This window comes from Truncatella angustata (genome assembly GCF_020726525.1).
Source record: "Truncatella angustata strain MPI-SDFR-AT-0073 chromosome Unknown BKA67scaffold_15, whole genome shotgun sequence".
In the NCBI taxonomy this organism is placed as follows: domain Eukaryota; kingdom Fungi; phylum Ascomycota; class Sordariomycetes; order Amphisphaeriales; family Sporocadaceae; genus Truncatella; species Truncatella angustata.
Genome location: NW_025763395.1, coordinates 343,245 through 362,283, shown reverse-complemented (window position 1 = coordinate 362,283; position 19,039 = coordinate 343,245). Strand labels below are relative to the sequence as shown.

Sequence of the window (19,039 nt, the reverse complement as noted above, 5' to 3'; positions counted from 1 at the left end):
AACTCTACATTTCAACCTACATGCACGCCAACATACATTGACTTGATAAGTCCATAGTCCTAGACGCCATACTTGGCCCAAATCACAATATTGTCGGAATTAGCCATGGCAGCAGCAGTCTGCCAAACGAGGTCTTTCGGCATGCGTATGAAATCTCCGAATGCAGATATGAGATTGATTCAGCCGACATCAATGGCCAATAGAGTCCTTTCCACAGTCTACGTTGTATAGAGCTCCGCATGTTATCGCATGCTTGAAAGATACTGGGACTAGAGGGGACCAAAGAGACACCTTCCCAGGGGTAACTGCCTATACCTACGTGCCCTTCCTATCCTTACCGCAATTATTTGGTCGTCCGACGGAAGCCGAGAAAAGATATACGACATCCTCCATGATTTAGAGACCGTCTCCTCAAACATAAATGTGTACGCGGGGTACCTTATCAGCTTGCTCACTGAGTAACGAACTGCGGAAGAACAGATTGGAATATCTGTTAATTTATAGTGATCGTGTTTGAGCGTGCATCGGGAGGTAGGGCTTTTGGTCGCATCTGTGAAGATGTGCATCTGGGAGGATCAGCTTGCGACCGGACATAACTTGCATAATGTTGAACAAAAGTCCCATAGATGCTAGTACATGTCAACGGGAACCTGCTAATATTGGCGCTAGCCACTACAGTAGCTTGCTATTGACTTGTGCCTGCTTCTATGCCAACATATGCAGACTGTATAGGCTGAAGCTCTGCAGCAAGCTGAGCATACAATTGAACAGTAATATTCGGACATCATTCTCTGCTTATCCTTGGCTCCATGAGTGCGACGGGCCGTGCTCACAGTGTGTGACACCGAGGTGATGGTTCTCTGTCGTCACGATCGAGTCAACTACGTATTTGAGCTGTCAGAGTACCTGCAGCCAATAAGCTCGCGTTGATTTGTAGCCACCACGTCAGCACCCTTGGCATTTCGACCGTTTTATGAAACCGACGCTTTTTTTCCAGTCAACTCCAACAGCACGATCGCGGCGATAAAACTTCACGTAACAAGGTATAGAGCCTACAACGTTTAGTCGACAATATGGGCATCGTCAGCGACATTTATAACGCCGTTGAGCTAGGCAATTTCCAATGGCCAATTCGCAATAGGTGCGTTCCTCCATAGTAAAGGCCTCTAACATTTACTAATCTCCATCCTCCAGTCATCCAGTGCATCCCTCAATCGTGCACTTTCCTCTCACATTTCTCACCACCGCCTACTCTCTGGACATGGTCTACGGCCTTGCGTCCCACTATAGCAAATCCATAACGCTTGCGACGCGTCTGGCTCCGTACCTTCCTGGAATCGCCCAGTTTGCCTACGCCAGCCATGTCGTCGCAGTGATTACGTCTATCCCGGCTATGACAAGCGGGTCGGCTGAGTTCTGGGAGCTGTACAAGAAGGATGGACTCAACTATAAGGATAAAAAGCTCACGAACCCGGGCAGGAGTGGAGACGATATCATCAACCGCAGCATCAATGTAGGAGCAGCTCACGGTATCTTGAACGCTGTGGCGTTCGGAGTAAGCATGTATGCCATAATCTCGAGGTGGAAGGTTCCGGGTTGCATTCCAGGACGGGCTAGTATCTGGTTATCTGCATTGACCTTTCCCGGTTTGGCGCTAAGTGCTGCTCTTGGCGGAGAACTTGTGTACGGAAAGGGTGTAGGTGTTCAGAGAATGGGTAATGCAAGAGATGAGAAGATTGCCGGCTTGGAGGCGTATAAGGAGAAGAGGGCATTATAAGTGGGATCTTTGTCCGGAACGTATCTGGCAGAACAGATACCAGTAAGCGTGACTACGTCGACTATGAAATGCAACGGATATGCAAACTCTTAGCACTGTAGAAAAGTTATTATCAATGCGACTTGAATTCATTCATGGGCCAGCAGGCGTTGTATATGAGAGCGCTCCACATGTATTTCTCATAGGCCCAGTAAATATAGTAGTAAATAACACAATTGCTCATCATTGTCTATTCTGCTTTCTGCTTTCGTCTCCTGTCTCGTGGCACTCCTGGTCCATCGTGGGCAGTCGAGCACAGTAGGGGCAGTCAGGCACGGTGGAGATGAATAGGAAAGACGAGGAAAGGATACAAGGCATACGACACGGCGATGAAGGACCGATCGAAGAGCGTTGATCGAGCATTGGGGTCCCAAGCGTCTACGACTTCGTGTGGAGCAGATAGATCGGAGGGCATGCCGACACCTGGGGCGGTAAAATTGGTGTCACTACACGCAGAATCTTGCTAATAACCACAGATAATTTGCGAAGGATGCGTCGATACAAATATATCTGGAATGCATTGCAAGAATTTAGATCACAATTCGAAATGGCCAGACCAAATGTTGCGTCGCCTCCATTATGAAAGTGAGTGTCCAATCTGTCCTGCGTCTGCTGTAGAGCTCACTGTTTTCAAAGCCTGTGGTAAGTCGATCTACAGCTTTTTGATTGTTTTTTCTTTTTAGCTGAATTTCCTGAAGTCATTGTTCTGCGTTCCCTGCACCGATAACTAGATGAAGGCTCAGGCGGAGATGGCAAAAGGAGACAAAATATAGATGAAGTTTACTTGCCCTCAATGCCGTGCTAAAGTTTCTAATGAGCCAAAGAAAGCGCTTTAAGACTTGTAATTATATAATATAAGGAGAGAGGTAGTAGAGGAGATATAGGTTTATAACTATATTTAGCTTAGTAGTCGTGTTAGTAATTCTGTTTATAGCCTGGTATCGCGCATTCTTGTCTTATAGCTAGATTTCCAACTTTAATATCTTAGTTATAAGACAAAATTCGGACTAACGTTATATCTAATTTTGCTATATTCTACTATATAACCACTTACGGTCTAATCTTACTTGTCTATATTACGCTTATTGTCATCCCAAGCCTCTTTTAGGATAGTTAAAGCCCCGTCGCTATGTTTATTATAATATAGTCTTCCTCACTATTATTTCTCTTATTTATGTTCTTACTATAATCCTAGGTATTGTCTTAATCATTCTTGGGATAGACTTCCTCTACTTTTATTACATTATAGTTCTTCTTGTTATTTAAGGCACCTTTAGGTATAGTAAAGCTTTTGGTAGTATTAGCTACATATGCTAAAGCAGAGAACGTTATTGTAATGATAAGAAAGAGCGAAGCCAGAACTGATCTCATTTTATAATAGCACCGTTTTGATACAAAGAAAATCAAAATCGGCTTCCTCTCTCTGTCTCTTCTCTCTTGTCTTTGAGCACGGACAGTCCAGTTCTAGCGCTAACCTCTATGTACCCATCTTAGACCTACGCAGTACAACCAGTCGCTGATCTGAAGGTATTCACAAAGATCCTTAGCTGATCGTACAACGTTTTTGACAATCAGATTAGCTAAATCTGGCGGTCAGCCATGGAATTTCCCTAGGCACTGCAAGTTCCCTCATTTGATTAAATTCATCACTCCTAGATCAATTTCACGTGACTCTTTTCGATCTTGCGCAGTCCGCCTTCTTGATATCTGGGTTTATAATTCTCTCGATGATCCAGGAGGTTCTCGAAAACAGGGAAGTATTCCCAGAAGCCGCCGGACGTTGACCGTGAACTAATTACGATAACGCCATCGCCCTGAAGCTGCTTCGAGGCTATTTTGAAAGGGTAAAGGATCTTTTGGAGCATCCTCGCGATTATGCCGTGGATTTAAATTCCAAGACCTTGGGCTTCTTGTGGGGAACAGCACCAGCATCTAACTATCGAGCTTCGAGATTCGACATTAGCCGCGTGATGATCGGCTCTTCTTCAATAGCACACGCTAGCATTGCTTCGTCTGATTCCCACCTCGTAGACACGTTCAACAGATAAGCACGCGACAGCCGACTTGTGCCTGGGCATGGTACCATTCGACTACAAGCTGACTACTTCGGTTTAGGCACACGCCGAGGTTGTCACATTTACCGCTGGGTCTACGTTTACGTTGCCTTTCCCGTACATCAAGCCTGAGTACAGAGGTTGATCGTTTGTGGAGCACACTTCAATCGGCGCTCAGTTGGATCGAATTCAAGCAGTTCGCCGAGGGCTGCCATACACTTGTTATTGCTGGAGGCTTTATCTAGGGTACAGTATCCTATCCTAGGCGATTGATGTCGGCTCTTTACTCTTTATCGGCCGGACAGATATCTTACGATTGCGTGACTCCGAATGTCTCAGCCAGCTGATAAAACTCATCAGCAATATCGTTACCGGTGTGCGTGGGCTGCATGCCTAGGAGAATCTGTCACTATTTCCATTTCTTATCGAGGAACTATGCGTCAACGCCAAGGAAGGACTGGTTTCAACGAGAAGTCCATCCATCGAACGCAAGATGAACCATCCCCTCTAGCAGTCTTAATAATACGTTGCACGATAGGAACGGCGGGGTTGTATTCATCTACCAACAGACGGGCCCTTCTGTAAATAGTGTATTCAATGGTGTCCTTCGAGATGCTTCATGACCGCCGACTTCATAATCCTAGCGGCCCTTCCTTCTCGTATCGGCGGCGAGCATTGGGGGTTTAAACACCTGACTTGGTGGTTAATCGTGTCAGGAGTCAATCTTCTCGGCCGATCCGGCATGTCCTCATCCCCTTTGCACTTTTGGAAGCAAGGATCCCTAGATATACAATGGTTGTGGTGTAGCTGCGGGTAGCTTAGCACCAAAGCGTCCTAGTTCCTTGATGCCATTATTAGAATGGTGGCAGGATATTCTCTGCGGTTGCGACTAATCATGCTCGCGAGATATATATATATATATGCGCCCGAGGAGGTTTAGTCAGTGTCCAAACACGTGATCCGGGAGGTTGTGTACTATAACTTAGGGCTTTTACTCTCAGCTTTTTATTTCAACCTTGGCCCAACCGCGACAAATTAATAGTTCTTATAGTGAACCCCAACGATTCAAAAGCGTACAGCAGCAATGATATGGTGGCCCCATAATCTTCAGCCATGGATCGATGCAGGGCCCACAGACTTAGTGTCCCAACTCTAATATTACGCCTCGAGACGCGGCTTGCACTAACACGAGTTTAACAATTCACTTAATTTTGGCCGTGGCGCCTTTCAGCTGGGTTTAAGCCGGGGTTGAAATGGCCCCAGTGTCATGATCCCTACAGGAAAAAGGCACTCTGGCGCTTAAAAAATCAGAATACTGAAAGAAATTCAGACAGCTAGACCTCTCTAGTAACACCATTAGTTTCTACAATTGACATAATTCTTCATCTAAGGTCACGCACTCACAGCCGGTAAGGATCCTGTTTCTGCACGGGTGATTGTAAGACACTCTCTACAAAGCACTCTACTGAGCTCCCCAGAGGATTTATGGACATAGTGGTTCCCGATCTCTTCTGAGCGCCCGCCAGCTCAGATACAAAGTGGGCAATAGCCAAGTATGATTATATATCGTTCACGAGGGCTTTTCGTACAGGAGTCTTTGCGCCTGCCGTCCACCGACATGGGAAAGAAAGTGCCCCAGGATCCACACAGTACGCATACACATAATAATGCCTTGTGTACTCACACATACCCGCTTTTGATGCTGTCAAGATCTTGGGGTTGCTTTGGTACGTATAGCTAGAAACGCCTGAAAGGACGGCAAACGGTAATAGCACAAGGTACTTTACTAAGTATGGCATGGAGAGGCTACGAGGGCTTATGTTAGGTCTGGTCGGATTATCGTGAGGACGGAATCAAGTCTCGATAATCTATGAGGAAGGAATTTATCGGGTCACGGTTGAGGAGGTCATCAATACATATGTCGTGAGCATACTGCGCGAAAGAACTTCGAGCATAGCGAGCCAGAGAGCGGTTCTTACACCTCCACAAACCCAATATAAAGATTCCATTCTGTGCGTAATTAAGCCAGTACGTCAAAATGGAGCGTTATCTTAGGTGGAGGAGCTGTTAATTATCGCGTCGTATGTCGGAACGTCTCCAAGACTTGCTAATTTGTCGTAACGCTTTTATTTGGTGAACAAGCCAACCTAGGATTCATAGGTACAAACTAACAATAGACATTGGTGTAACTGAACAGACAAACGACTATGAATTATTTGGCGCTATTATTACTTAATGTCTAGCTCAGTCATAGTTCATATTATTAGTCCGTTAGGCATATATAATTCAGCCTTTACAGGAACAGATGATAGTCCTGATCCGGCCATCGCCAGCCACCGACACTAATCCATTGGCCAGTGTCGAGACACAATACACTATGACTGACTCGCTCATACATTAGTTCCTCTAAGTTTCGCACAATAGCGCAGCTGCAGAGAGTCAGCGAGTCAGTTGCCGACCTCGACGCTGAATATCGCTTGCGCCCGGGCGGTATTCTTTATAATGGTGTTTTGACTATGGACAAGCTCTTTCATCCTCTGCATATACCCCTCCACGAGAGTGTTGTGCAGAGCTTAAAGACGGATTTTTTCCTGCGGGGATGTTTGTTATATTAGATGATGAAGAGACGATGGCCCGGCGAGAATGATGGCAGATCGCCGTACGAGATCAAGTATCTAGTCACTGAGCGCCAATGGCCAATTTTGGAGAGAGATGCCTCGGAGAAATCGTAAGGGATGTTGGACGTATGAATACGAGAATCCTTAGGTTGTGCGAAAGTGTTTTGTAAGCAGTAGCCTTGTTGTTTCGATCTGCTAAGGGTAAGCCTTCCTTCGCCTAGATTTGTCAGTTTATCTTCCTTTGAGGATGATTTGAGGAGTTTTTCTTTTCCTTTTTTGCGAAGTCAACTGGTTGCAACCCTTAAAGACGGAGAACGGCAGATAGTCGGAGACGTTAAACGCATAGCCTACGCCGTACAATTGCGAGACTATCTGGGCAGTGCAGTCGGTACAGTCACTAGCATTAAAAGATGCCGTCCACGAGGGTAAAATCAACGATCCTTTCATCCAGCCGGAGCATCCAGCTCCATCTATTTGGTGGTATCAGGAAGAACCCAGGTTTGGTACTATCAATGCTGTATACTTAAAGTATCGAAAACGAAAAACGATCAATTAGTGGTACAAACCTTGGTCCCTCAATTCTCAAAGCATCCTCCCTTGGGAAGAGGTTCATAAACGAACCATGAGCTCACTACCACCGAGCTATTTCTGCATAGTTAATCCAATCGTCCAAGACGGGCAATCCACCACGCTGCCCCGGAACGCATCTGCTCGGACGGAGCATAGACTTCCGCCACCCGTTTTCGAGGAAAATACGCATTAATAAAAAGCGAAAGATTTACAACAATAAAATCAAAGTTTCCTAGCCATAATCTTAATAGCTGTTGCAATCAATTACGATGCGATTCCTCCATCTTGCCGCCATTGTCCTGATGGGATGTTCTTGTTTCGCAAAAGTGATTTTCAATAAAGACCTGAACAAACGAGTATGGATGAGCTACAACAACATTGACCCAAACGCAAACCCTCAAGCTAAGGCGCTTCTCAAGTTCATCCAGTACCAATTCGGCTGGCACTACCTGTCCGGCCAACAAGATATCACGAGCTTCAACTGGGTGAAATCTCAGATCGGCAAGACCCCTGCCATCCTTGGCAATGACTTCATCAACTACTCCCCGTCCGCGGTGGCCAACGGCGCGACCGGGACCGACGTTGACACCGCGATCCAGAACGATAAATCCGGGGCCATCAACGCCTTTGTCTGGCACTGGATCGCTCCCACCAACCTCGGTAAGGACGGGCAGCCCTGGTACTCAGGCTTCTATACCAAGGCGACGTTCTTCAATCTTGCTGGCGCGCTGAGTGAGGGCACCGGTGGCACCAACTATAAGCTGCTTCTGCGCGATATTGACGCCATAGCCATACAGATCAAGAAGCTGCAGGACGCCGGGGTGCCGATCCTCTTCCGGCCGCTGCATGAACCAGACGGGGCCTGGTTCTGGTGGGGCGCCCAGGGCTCCGGGTCCTTCAAGCAACTTTGGAAAATTTTGTATACTCGGTTGACGTCATATCATGGACTGCACAACATGGTGTGGGTGTGCAACACCGATAAATCGGACTGGTATCCCGGAAACGAGTTCTGTGACGTGGCAACAGTGGACATTTACGCTTCAGCGGGGGATCACAACCCGCAGGCCGCCGCGTGGGCTACAATGTACGAGTTGACAGGAGGGACTCGCGTACTTGCTCTTGCTGAGGTTGGGGTTATTCCGGATCCAGAGCTGCAAGCCAGCCAGGATATTCCTTGGGCTTACTGGATGACTTGGTCGGGCGACTTCATTTCTGGTGGGAGCCAGAACTCGAAGCAATTTCTGTTTGATGTATATTCTAATACTCATGTTGCAACTGTCGACGGGGTTACCCAGATTGGGAATTGGAAGAGCACAACTTAACGCGATGTTCAGGCGAGAAGAGGTAGTGCTTTCAGCGTGGCACAGCTTGATTATAGCTTGAGCAGAATCCAACTGTTTGATTTGCAATTCTCTTTTCCCGTACTGTATATAGTTTGTATACTTGTAACATGTGAGACCATTATCTCTTCAACATTTTTTCCTCCGTCGCCACAAGTAGCGATAAGGGGATTTGTCCGGATGGTAAGGTTCCTATCCTCTGCGAATCTGGTCTCGGTAGATTACTCGGCGCAGTCATGGCTTGGCTGAATTCTCAGGGCCAAGATTGGAGTTAAACCGTCCGGCAATGGCCGGTTCTGACCAAGCCAGCTCGCTTGGTCCAAGAAGGATGCATAGTGGATGAGACTAGCCTAAAGATCCTCTCTCGCATCATCCAGGTCATGCAGCCGGGATATAGCATATGATTAGATCTATTCTGCCACATTTGTGGAAGCCGGAGCGAATGTGGTCACAACTTCTAATCCTCTCGTGAGTTATGGATCAACACAATCTGGGGTTTTGTTACGGGACAAACAAACATTATGAAAAGCCAATGCCATAGAATGGAGTGGAAACCGGTAGGATTATATTTTCGAGTATAATAACATTTTCTTTTATAATTTTCTGACGCAAGCATGATTAAAAATGATAATATTCTTTTAACTGACAACACACCGCGATCATTTCGGTGTCATGAACTGTTTTAGGTTTTCACCTTCCTTGCCTGTCTTGTACCTCATATGTAGTGTATAGGATAGCAATATCAGTGTCATTTTCCGCAAGCCAACGTTTTCGTCCTAACAGTTTCGATCTTGGAGTAGTGCATATATGGGCACATCTCATGTGAGGGTGTCGTGTCGTGATCATGCACTGTACTTTATATGACCTAAACTACATATAACAATATCTTCGTCAGTGAAGTACACGATGATTTCCTTTTGAGACGTTTTTTATCTGTTGATCTCCCATAGGATGGATAACTAGTTACTATATGGTCCTGGGCCCATTTTATTGCATATATATATGAGGGTTTTCGGCATGGCGATGTCCAAGACTAGAGGTTTGGGGATCAAGAAATGGCAGACCTTATGCTAAATAGAGCGCCAAAAGGGGCTTAGCAGGCTGGCGGCAGTCCCAACACTGCGTTTCCCGTTAAAACAGAGGCGTGCTGAAAATGACTCTCGTTCCATTTCCAAACGGATTCTCAAAGTAGGTCCGTAATTAAGCTGTTTCATTCCACACGCACAGAGGTGTACATCTAGATCAATATCAACTCTTCGAAGCGCCGTCACTCACATTCTAAAAAGAGCTCACCTCTTATGCGAAAGAACCAACAAAACTGGCTCTTTCAACATCACTCGCTATGGCCTTCCCATAATTCAAAGTAAAATCAGCTTTGAAAGGTATATATCGCCATTGTTTCAATATTAGAAGCGGAGAACTGATATTCTACTTTACGGAGAAATTGTTTTCATCGGAGCATGTAGGAATCAATTGTCATAATAGCTTCGGTTTGACTATGTACACCTTTATTACGGGTCGGATCCAGATATGCAACTGACGCTTTCGATCGAAATTGATGTGCTTGCCTACTTGATTGGAGAATCTCTCAGAGGTTGCAATGCAGATCCGCGATATGCTGAGGAAGACAAGGCACGCTCGCAGCGCTTGAAGTTTCTGGCAAGCTAATCCACGATTTCTTCGGCCCTTGTTCCGAGGGACTCCTGCCTCGTTGGTACTGTTCCTGCCTGAACGAGCATCAACGGAATTCCAGGATCGCATATTTTTAAGTTGCACTAGAGTCGGTGCCGGCATACCGTCAAACTTAGGATCAGGAATGAGCCATCGACAACACCAAAGGCTGGCGCCCACTAGGGTGCTTGAACAACCCCATCTTCGCTTGGAGCGCCGGCCTTTGCCCATTAGTGAAATTTAACATTCGTTCTGGTGTTGGGACGTTAACGAGGTATGAGATCGAGTGACATCGGCGCAGTTGCTTCAAAGCGACCTGGCATTTTGCCAGTTTTTGATTAACAAGACGATGCTCCTGGTGTTTAAGTAAGATTTCGTGACTAAATTGCAGCTCGATGACCTTCTTTGCACGCTCTAACCTTGGTGACATCTTAGACGCTGATAATTGCGTCACCTGCTCCTCCTCCACTGCCGCCGGTGACGCTTCACCACCGGATAATCAAATCCAACAGTGAATGAATTTAGTATAATCTTGCTCTGTCTCCAACCCAAACAGCTGTGTTGGGGACTGCTACAGTCAAGTGAGGGTTGGCCAACCTGAACAACAGTGTCATCTCCCGTTCAATCTGAGGCTGATAATCGAATCATAGGCATCCCTTTAAATATGTGGAAGAGTGGTTGAGTAAACAGTAATACGTAGGCAATGGTATCGTTCAGGCGATAGAGCACTGGGTTGACATGACATGAGGTCAGGGGAGATGGCTCATTTGAAGTTTAACGGATGCATGGTTGTTTATCCCTGGTTGTGACTTGGTTCCAACCTGGCCCCCAGTTGTTTAAGGTGGGTACCTGAATTAGATCGAGACGGAAGAACTGGGCTAGTTACTGGACAATGCAAGCAGATACGAATTTCCTGGATCGACGGGTTTTAAAGTGATAAAGCTTGGTAGAGTATACCTTGCTTGGTGTTGCAATATAACTCACATGGTAAACAAGATTCCAGAAATGGCTCAAGGGATAAAGCTTTTTTTTTTTAATCTCCAAAGACGGATATCATATGGTTCGCTGTCCTATATTTAGGCCTGATAACGAAGTCACTTCTTTCTCCCAGCTCAGTTTTGGCCTTAATGATGGCACGAAGTAAATTCTTCTAAGCGGCGAGCGTGTTAGCAACCCTAATCTGATTCATTTCCAAATCAGGCTTATTTCCAAGTCATAAAGCTAATTATACTATTAACAGTTAACAGAACTTCTTAAGCAGAGGTAGTGTTCTCCTATGACCGTAAACGAAATGGTCCCGCTCATCTTCGCTAGTGTCGGCGGGTCTCTCGATAGTGTTCTAGTAATAGCTACAAAGAACGTTCCACGAGGTCTATCGCCAACATGAGTGACAGCTTTGCAGCTCAGGCTCTGATGGGTTAGTAACAGCTTAGTACGTTTACTGATATTCCCGAAATTGGACGCTAGTATGGTGCCTGATAAAACTTGAACATGACTCGCTCGACGCCGTGATTTGTACTTCAAAAGGACGACGTTGACGATCGTTACTTTTTAGGGGTGTTCCACCCCCCCGTGGAGCACGACGGTTGCTTCAATCATACCGCTTATCCTATAAATTCTCTGACTTTGATTTCATTTTTTAGTAGAAAGGAAAGGAGCATACAATCCAATGCCGATATCGATGTCGCCTCCATCTCCTCGGGTCGCCAAGATCCGTGAGACCGAACGACTTGCACGTGCAAGCCGGGAAGATTCCATCCAATCAATTCAGGTGCGTCCAATTTCGGGTATCAACCTCTATTCATATCCTTGCTTGGGCCAACAGGTTATGATCTTACAAGGCTCTCCACCAAGGGTACAAACTCTCCGATACGGCGAAGTGCAGTCGTGAAGTATGATAAATTGGTACTACAGACCCTGGGTCAATATTCCAGAAAAGAGAACAATGCCGTACTAAAATATTGCCGAATGAATGAATATAACTCCTGGTTGGCAGTTGTTGGGTTTGTCACTTTTCATCAGACTTCGTCGCTTATCGTCATACTCCACGATGGGGCCTGGAAATTGATAGGGCTATGCGTCGCCAATCACCTTGCTAAGCCAGGAACCTCGATCCGGTATCGCCACTGAACTCATTTAGCTGGGCCAAGCCCTATTTGACCGGAGTTGCGTACGCCTGCATTAACTTTGTCACGATACATTAGTAGCCAAATTTGATCGCCGGGACTGTGGGTACCTGTATCCTCGCTAACAGTTGACTGTAGGAATCCCACTGGTTAAAGCCTCTGCTTGGAATGAGAAGGGTTTCATATTCTTGAAACACGAGGCATGGTACTAGCTTATTGGTCTTGTCAACCTACTATTTAGGCTCGCTTATACTTACCAGGGTAATCTGAATGGCAACAAGCTAGCAAGACGGTTTTCAGCCCGAGAAATGAGATCCACTGTAGCTGCAAACTATCAGACTGCCGCGAATTGGCAGAGGATTTCTCCTAATGTCGTGCATAGCACTAGCCTTAGATAGTGTCAGAATGGCAACACAGCTGCGTGCATCCTCACAAATAAAAGTGATCTGCCACAACCATTGGTGGTAAATGGTTCACAGCCATGGCCCACTACGTTTTGATTGTCTCCAATTTTATCCGCTCTAGTTTAGTGTCTCGATCCGTTGTGGTGGCAATTTCTTCAAATTAGGTCCCCGGATGGACGTTCCCAACGCGGGGTCTAGCGTGAGAATAAGGCCAATTAAACTGTGGACATCTCTATTATACTAAAGTAATTTCACAGTGACTTCGCAGGTTGGTTTTGGGTAATTCGTAGATATCAGCGGTAGCACGGCCGTACGAGATGGTATGCATGAACCATGAAATCCTTATCCGATGCGCAGGGGCAGATCTACGTCCAAATCCCTTTCTATTCCATTACACTCTGTGTTTAGCGGACGACCTGACTTTATCCTCCAGACTCACCTGCGAACTTGCCAGCCTAGTCGCAGTTGTACGCTTTGCAGTACTAAGTTTCATGAGTTTCAGCGGGACGATTGGTATCGGATCGTCCCCGCGAGATTGCCCAACGGGAGTGGGCTTTGATGAACCTCGCCCCGCATGGTTGGATATTAGCTCCGGCGCAGGAAAAGCACCTGTCCCGTAATATTATTAGTTAAGCCAGTTAGTTCCCCCGTTGGAGGTCGCCTTCGCCCATCCTCTTACTGGCAAAGATAGATACGTGGTGTCTTCTCAACGTGCAACGACGGCGCCATGAGTGACAATGATCGAAGTGCGGGCGTATTCGCCGTTGCGGTGGCCTTCCTTGTTCTCACATGGATCATGGTTCCGCTTCGGGTCTACGTACGAGCAGTTATGACCAAATCCTTCGGCCTCGACGACTGGTTGCTAATGGTCACGCAGGTAAGTCGCTACGATCCAGAGAGGATATGATGATGTCTAATTGCTGGTATATGAAGGCCCTCTTTACCACATATCTCTCAAGCCAGCTAGGGGGATGGTATTATGGTACTGGCAGGCACAGAGCTGATCTTACTCCGGAGAATAACAGCAAGGCTTTGAATGTAGGTGCCGACTAGTGTGAGAGTGAATTGGTTGTTAATACGTTGACAGTTCTGGTTTATCTGTGAGATCTTTTACGTCCTTACTGCCACATTCATCAAGCTCGCCGTAGGTGTCTTCCTGCTTCGCCTTTCCGTTGTCCAATTTCACACCTGGTTTCTTCGTATTCTCATGGCTGGGAGTGTTGTATTTGGAACCTCATATCTATTCATTGTTTTGTTTCAATGTCAACCCATAAGCACATTCTGGGCAGAGGCGCCCGGCACTCCCGGAAAATGCTTGGCAAATAACCCAGTTGCAATCGCTACATATGTCGCGTCGGTTATCAATTGCCTTGCAGACTGGGCTTTTGGTATATTGCCAATGTTTATTGTGTGGTCGCTGAACATGAAGAAAAAGTTGAGGATCATTGTCATGTTTATCCTTGGGTTTGCTTCCATGTGAGTCTACTAAAACTAAATCCTGATATGATGGGTATCATGGACTAGCTAGACTAACCGATATTCTTAGTGGAAGTACTGCGACGATAGTTCGAATGTTCTACATTCCTGATATGCTTAATGGGCGAGATTTCTTATGTGGGTCGATTCGTCGCGCATGTGCTACATACATTAACACTCCGTCAGGGACCACAACAAACTTTGCAATTTGGAGCACAGTTGAGCCGGGTATTGGTATCATCGCAACCTCGATAGCAACCCTCAGACCTGTGCTGCAGCTTGTCTTGGGCAAGCTTAGACTGTCGCGAACATACCAACTGAGTAAAAGCTCGCCCTGGACCACTTCCCATGGCTACGTGAAAACGGACGAGCATTCGATGTCTGGCTTGCGGCCGAGCGATAGAGTTACCACCACAACCGTTGCTGGTCCGAAGGAGCCTGCTCCTCCATCTTTCAAACATCTACGACCCCAGACAAGTGTGGAGTCTATCGAGTTGGCCGGTATTACGAAGACAGTAGAGGTTTCGTTATCGAGTGACATAGCTGATGTGGTCAGACTTTGAACATCACTCGACAAAAAGACGGAGGTTACGTTCAGTTAGGCCGATATGAGCAATATCTCTTCAATTGGCGCTAGAACGAAGGTGATGGTAATAGTGGCGGTACGGACAATATTCTAGTAGCAAATGACCAATCCCGAAATCAGTGTCAATTCTACGTAAGGCGAGTTGTATGTAGCAAGAAACAGTCCGACATCGACTCTTTTTATTTATAATATTAAGGCTCAACAAGTGGTGGAGAATGTGTTGGAGCTCTCCTTTGTCGGATATAAAAGATATTAGGGGGCTTAGTTCGATGTAAGGCTCTGTTGGCAACTGCGTATCGGCCGTAAAGGTTTCTGTGTTTTCTCCGACGTTAAAGTCACTATCGCTGGACTCCGATTCAGAAGCACATTGGCCTAAAGATGTCTCAGGCACCCTTCCCCCTTTATGATCAATGGGTGGTTCCAGGCTAGAGGTAGTCGATAACAGAATTCGTGCGGCTAACTCCTTCTCGTCGCGAAATGACTAATTGAAGACTTCTTGAGCTAGAGGTGTCGACGCGGCGAGCTTGCTGTCGATCTCTGAGTAGCTACTACGAATATGCTTTGAATGATTTAAAGACATATTTATTAAACTTTAGGATCCAACACGTATCCAACTAAAGGATATCTAAAGACAGGAATACATCTAACTACCGGACCTAATATATAAAGGGGGGTCCATATCTAGGAACGCGCGCTGCAGGATCAAACTATAATCCTTAGCGCTACGTCGCGACGCTGTTAGCTAATATTAGATTCGAGGAGAGTTCAGCTAGTGTCTGAGGCGTCTGCAAGGCTTGGTCTAGCTCTTCTAAGACGCTCGGTCGGGGCCCTCCAAGAGGCTTGATCTACCCGCTAGAGAATTTAGGATCAAGCAATGTAGATCTCGGAAGAGTAGTACTCGAATTAAGTACGTGATCATAGATTGGCTGACTATCTTATACCCATTGAGCGTTTCCTAGGCCCTACTTAACTGGATGGTTGAGTAAAGCTCAGTCCGACTAGGATCGTTATCAAAATATTTAACCGACTGCACTGAATCCACCGAATTGCCAGTAAGATGGGTGGATTCATCGTGAATGGATTTATATGGATTTATATCACGTGGTAAACCAATTAACCAATTCGGAAATCGTGATAAGATTTGTGCTCTTTTGTCGAATAATCCATCCAGCCCGTGATCTACATAGGTTAATAGTTTATGTAGAGTTATTTCTTTTTCTTCTTTATGCCTCCTAGTTCTTGCTTACGACTTTAACTTTAGGAACGCTTGAGTTATCTCGATACCCACACGTTTTTATATACGAGTTAATATCACGCTACCGTCATTTTACTATAAGATAATATTATATTGAACCAGGACCACTGTCTTGTCCCTTGGGTTATAAGCCTCACGACGAACTCGCTGGTTCACTCGCGGACTAATCACTTATGAATGAATGGAAAGAATGAACTTAATGACCAAGATAATGTTAATTAGTGACGACGAGCCATTCTCGTCGTCTTCCGAATGCACTGCTGCATAAACTGACCATGCTACCGAAATCAAAAGTGTGAAGAAGCATGCCCTTTTCGACTATTTACAAGTTCCATCCCTTCGACCTTATACTAATCAGACCCCGGACAACCACGACGAAGGTCGTACGACCCACTTGGCTCCCTTGTAGTATTGGTACAGCCAACACTCACTACTTCAATATCTTCTTAATAGTAAATGGAGTTTAAGCGACGTAAAAACTATATATATTATTATTACTTAGTTAACGTTAATTAAACGATCCTTGTTATTTATTTTAAAGACATTTACCGTTTATTCCTTTATAATAAAATTAAACCCACTTTTAGTTAATTATTTATGGTGTTAAATGGCTTCTCCATTTAATTCTTTCCGTACGGTGTAGGCGACAAATAGATCTATTCAGCGCTTTCGTACGAAGGAGAAGAAGGGATTCTTCCCCTCGTACGTGGTCTATAGATAGGGGTTTAGGGTTCATGTAACAATTACAGTAGAGTCACCAGGTGATAAGCTCCTTCGGGTAGTAGTTATATTCAGAGACTTATTCTTAAGGAGCCGGTAAGTAACATGTCTCCATCGCTAGTCACGAAGGGGGGGTTTTACACTGACTACGCACGGACGTACTCCGTGCGCTGCTTAAGCGCTAGGCTGGCACCTAGGCTAGGTCGTTACAGTTCACCCGTACGGCTGTTGGCTGCCGATAGCCACATTATGGCTGTAGTGGCTTACTGCCAGCACGCCGGTGACTACCTATACTACGTAGTCAACCGTCGTACGAGACCGCGAATAATATATTCCAACATATGGATTATATATTATAAATATTTGTTATTAGGTTAACGTAGTTCACAAGCGAGCTGGCCACCTAAGGAAGCTGGCCACGCTAATTAGCACAACATACAATTTAACCTTTTACCTCCATTTTCATCACTACTTCCAAATGACTTTAATTAATAAAGAAGCTCAATTAATCCTTGCCATTCAGGCTATTAAAAAAGATCCAACATTAAGCGTACGGCGCGTCGTAACGATATATACAGTCCCTCGTTCAACGCTTATAACGCGAATACGCGGTATTCAACCTCGACGCGATACCCGACCTAAAAATCAAATTCTTACAAAACTAGAAGAGGATACGATTATTAAAAGGATAATTGAGCTAGATTCCTAAGCATTCCCTCCCCGGTTAAGCGTTGTGGAAGATATGGCGAATCGATTACTACGCGACCGCGACGCGTCACGCGTCGGGAAGAACTGGGCCTCTAACTTCGTCAAGCGATAACCATAACTTAAAACGGTATTTAGTCGCAAGTACGACTATTCTAGGGCTTTATACGAAGATCCAGAACTTATCCAAGGTTGGTTCGACCTCGTACGTAACATAATCGCGAAATACGGGGTTGTAAATACGGATATTTACAACTTCGATGAGACCGGGTTTATAATGGGACAAATCACCCTATCGATGGTCGTTACTAGCTCCGAAAGGAAAGGCAAACCTAAGCTAGCCCAGCCTGGTAATCGGGAATGGGCTACGGCTATCTAAGGCGTCAATTCGCAAGGCTAGACGGTCCCGCCGTATATCATCGTTAAAGGCAAATACCACCTCTTATCTTAGTACGAAAACAGCTTAATGCCGAAGAATTGGAAGGTCGCTGTTAGCCTGAATGGTTGGACTACTAATGAACTAACTACAAATTGGCTAAAACACTTTGACGCGTATACAAAAAGCCGGAAATCAGGTGTATACCGGCTTTTAATCCTTAACGGCCACGAGAGCCACCATTCGGATGCTTTCGAACAGTATTATAAAGAGAATAACATTCTTATACTCTATATGCCTGCCCATTCATCCCATATCCTTTAGCCATTAAATGTGGCATGTTTTATACCTCTTAAGAAAGCGTACGGCGCGCAAATTGAACGTCTTATCCGAGCCCGGATTTCCCATATTACGAAAGAGGACTTCCTCCCGGCGTTTTGCGAAGCATTCGAGAAGAGTATAACCGAAAGCAATATCCGCGCAGGCTTCGAGGGAGCTGGACTTATCCCTCTAAGCCCGGAAGTAGTGATATCGAAGCTGGATGTGAAATTACAAACGCTAACGTCCTCTCGGCCCCTTACGCGAGAAACCCGACCTTAGGCTTCGAGGATACCGAACAACCTAATCGAGGCTACTTCACAATCTGAATTTATTAAATCTCGGATCGCCAACCATCAAAATAGCTCTCCAACCTCAATTTACGAAGCCATCGACCAATTCGCGAAAGGAGCGCATGGGATTATACACCGGATGGCCCTCCTCCAAGCCGAGGTGACTGAACTACGAGAGGCAAATACGGTTATTAGTAAGCGACGTAGGGCTAAAAAAACACGTATTCGGCTTAGAGGATTACTTAATATACAAGATGTAGAAGATTTATAGGACCAAAAAGACGTTACACAGCAAGTACAACAAGAAATACGTGAAAACGGTAATGGTTCGGGTCGGGGACCGGCGCGCCAACGACGCTGTGGAGTGTGCGGGAAGCCCGGGCATAACGCAAGAACCTGTCAGATTGAAATAGAATCATCTGGGCAAGAGTATTCAGAGTAGTTTTAATTAATTTACGGCGTTGTGGTTGCGAAATTCAGTTAAATTGCGTATTATGCTAATTAGCGTGGCCAGCTTCCTTGGGTGGCCAGCTCGCTTGTGAACTACGTTATATGTATATTATGTAACGTTAATTAGTCGGAAGCACTTAATTCGAAGTAATACTCGGAGGTAGAGTAAAGAGAGTATAAGTAAATGTGTTTATAAGCTTGTTTAAAGAAAGCGTTTAAAGATATCGAGGATATCTCTTAATATATACTAAGGGAAATGTG

At 45.5% G+C, this 19,039-nt stretch overlaps 4 protein-coding genes across 4 annotated transcripts; 3 read left to right on the top strand and 1 right to left on the bottom strand.

Moving 5' to 3' along the window:
- Window positions 1-936: 936 nt before the first annotated feature.
- On the top strand, window positions 937-1,968 carry BKA67DRAFT_588986 (uncharacterized protein). The gene is made up of 2 exons (XM_046104414.1): window positions 937-1,141; window positions 1,195-1,968. The coding sequence occupies exons 1-2, from the start codon at window positions 1,074-1,076 to the stop codon at window positions 1,775-1,777; spliced, it is 651 nt and encodes a 216-aa protein (XP_045950895.1). The 5' UTR covers window positions 937-1,073; the 3' UTR covers window positions 1,778-1,968.
- A 3,188-nt stretch (window positions 1,969-5,156) lies between these two features.
- On the bottom strand, window positions 5,157-5,959 carry BKA67DRAFT_588983 (uncharacterized protein). The gene is made up of 2 exons (XM_046104413.1): window positions 5,351-5,959; window positions 5,157-5,279 (listed from the first exon to the last, which is right to left on the bottom strand). The coding sequence occupies exon 1, from the start codon at window positions 5,667-5,669 to the stop codon at window positions 5,430-5,432; it is 240 nt and encodes a 79-aa protein (XP_045950894.1). The 5' UTR covers window positions 5,670-5,959; the 3' UTR covers window positions 5,157-5,279; window positions 5,351-5,429.
- Window positions 5,960-7,420: 1,461 nt separating this feature from the next.
- Window positions 7,421-8,380, top strand: BKA67DRAFT_596404 (putative mannan endo-1,4-beta-mannosidase A precursor; the record flags this gene model as incomplete). The annotated part of the gene is made up of 1 exon (XM_046105297.1): window positions 7,421-8,380. One exon carries the CDS (start codon window positions 7,421-7,423, stop codon window positions 8,378-8,380), a length of 960 nt encoding a protein of 319 aa, XP_045950893.1.
- Window positions 8,381-12,862: 4,482 nt separating this feature from the next.
- Window positions 12,863-15,027, top strand: BKA67DRAFT_588981 (uncharacterized protein). The gene is made up of 7 exons (XM_046104412.1): window positions 12,863-12,919; window positions 13,033-13,236; window positions 13,287-13,476; window positions 13,533-13,637; window positions 13,687-14,075; window positions 14,146-14,213; window positions 14,262-15,027. The coding sequence occupies exons 3-7, from the start codon at window positions 13,327-13,329 to the stop codon at window positions 14,636-14,638; spliced, it is 1,089 nt and encodes a 362-aa protein (XP_045950892.1). The 5' UTR covers window positions 12,863-12,919; window positions 13,033-13,236; window positions 13,287-13,326; the 3' UTR covers window positions 14,639-15,027.
- Window positions 15,028-19,039: the final 4,012 nt, after the last annotated feature.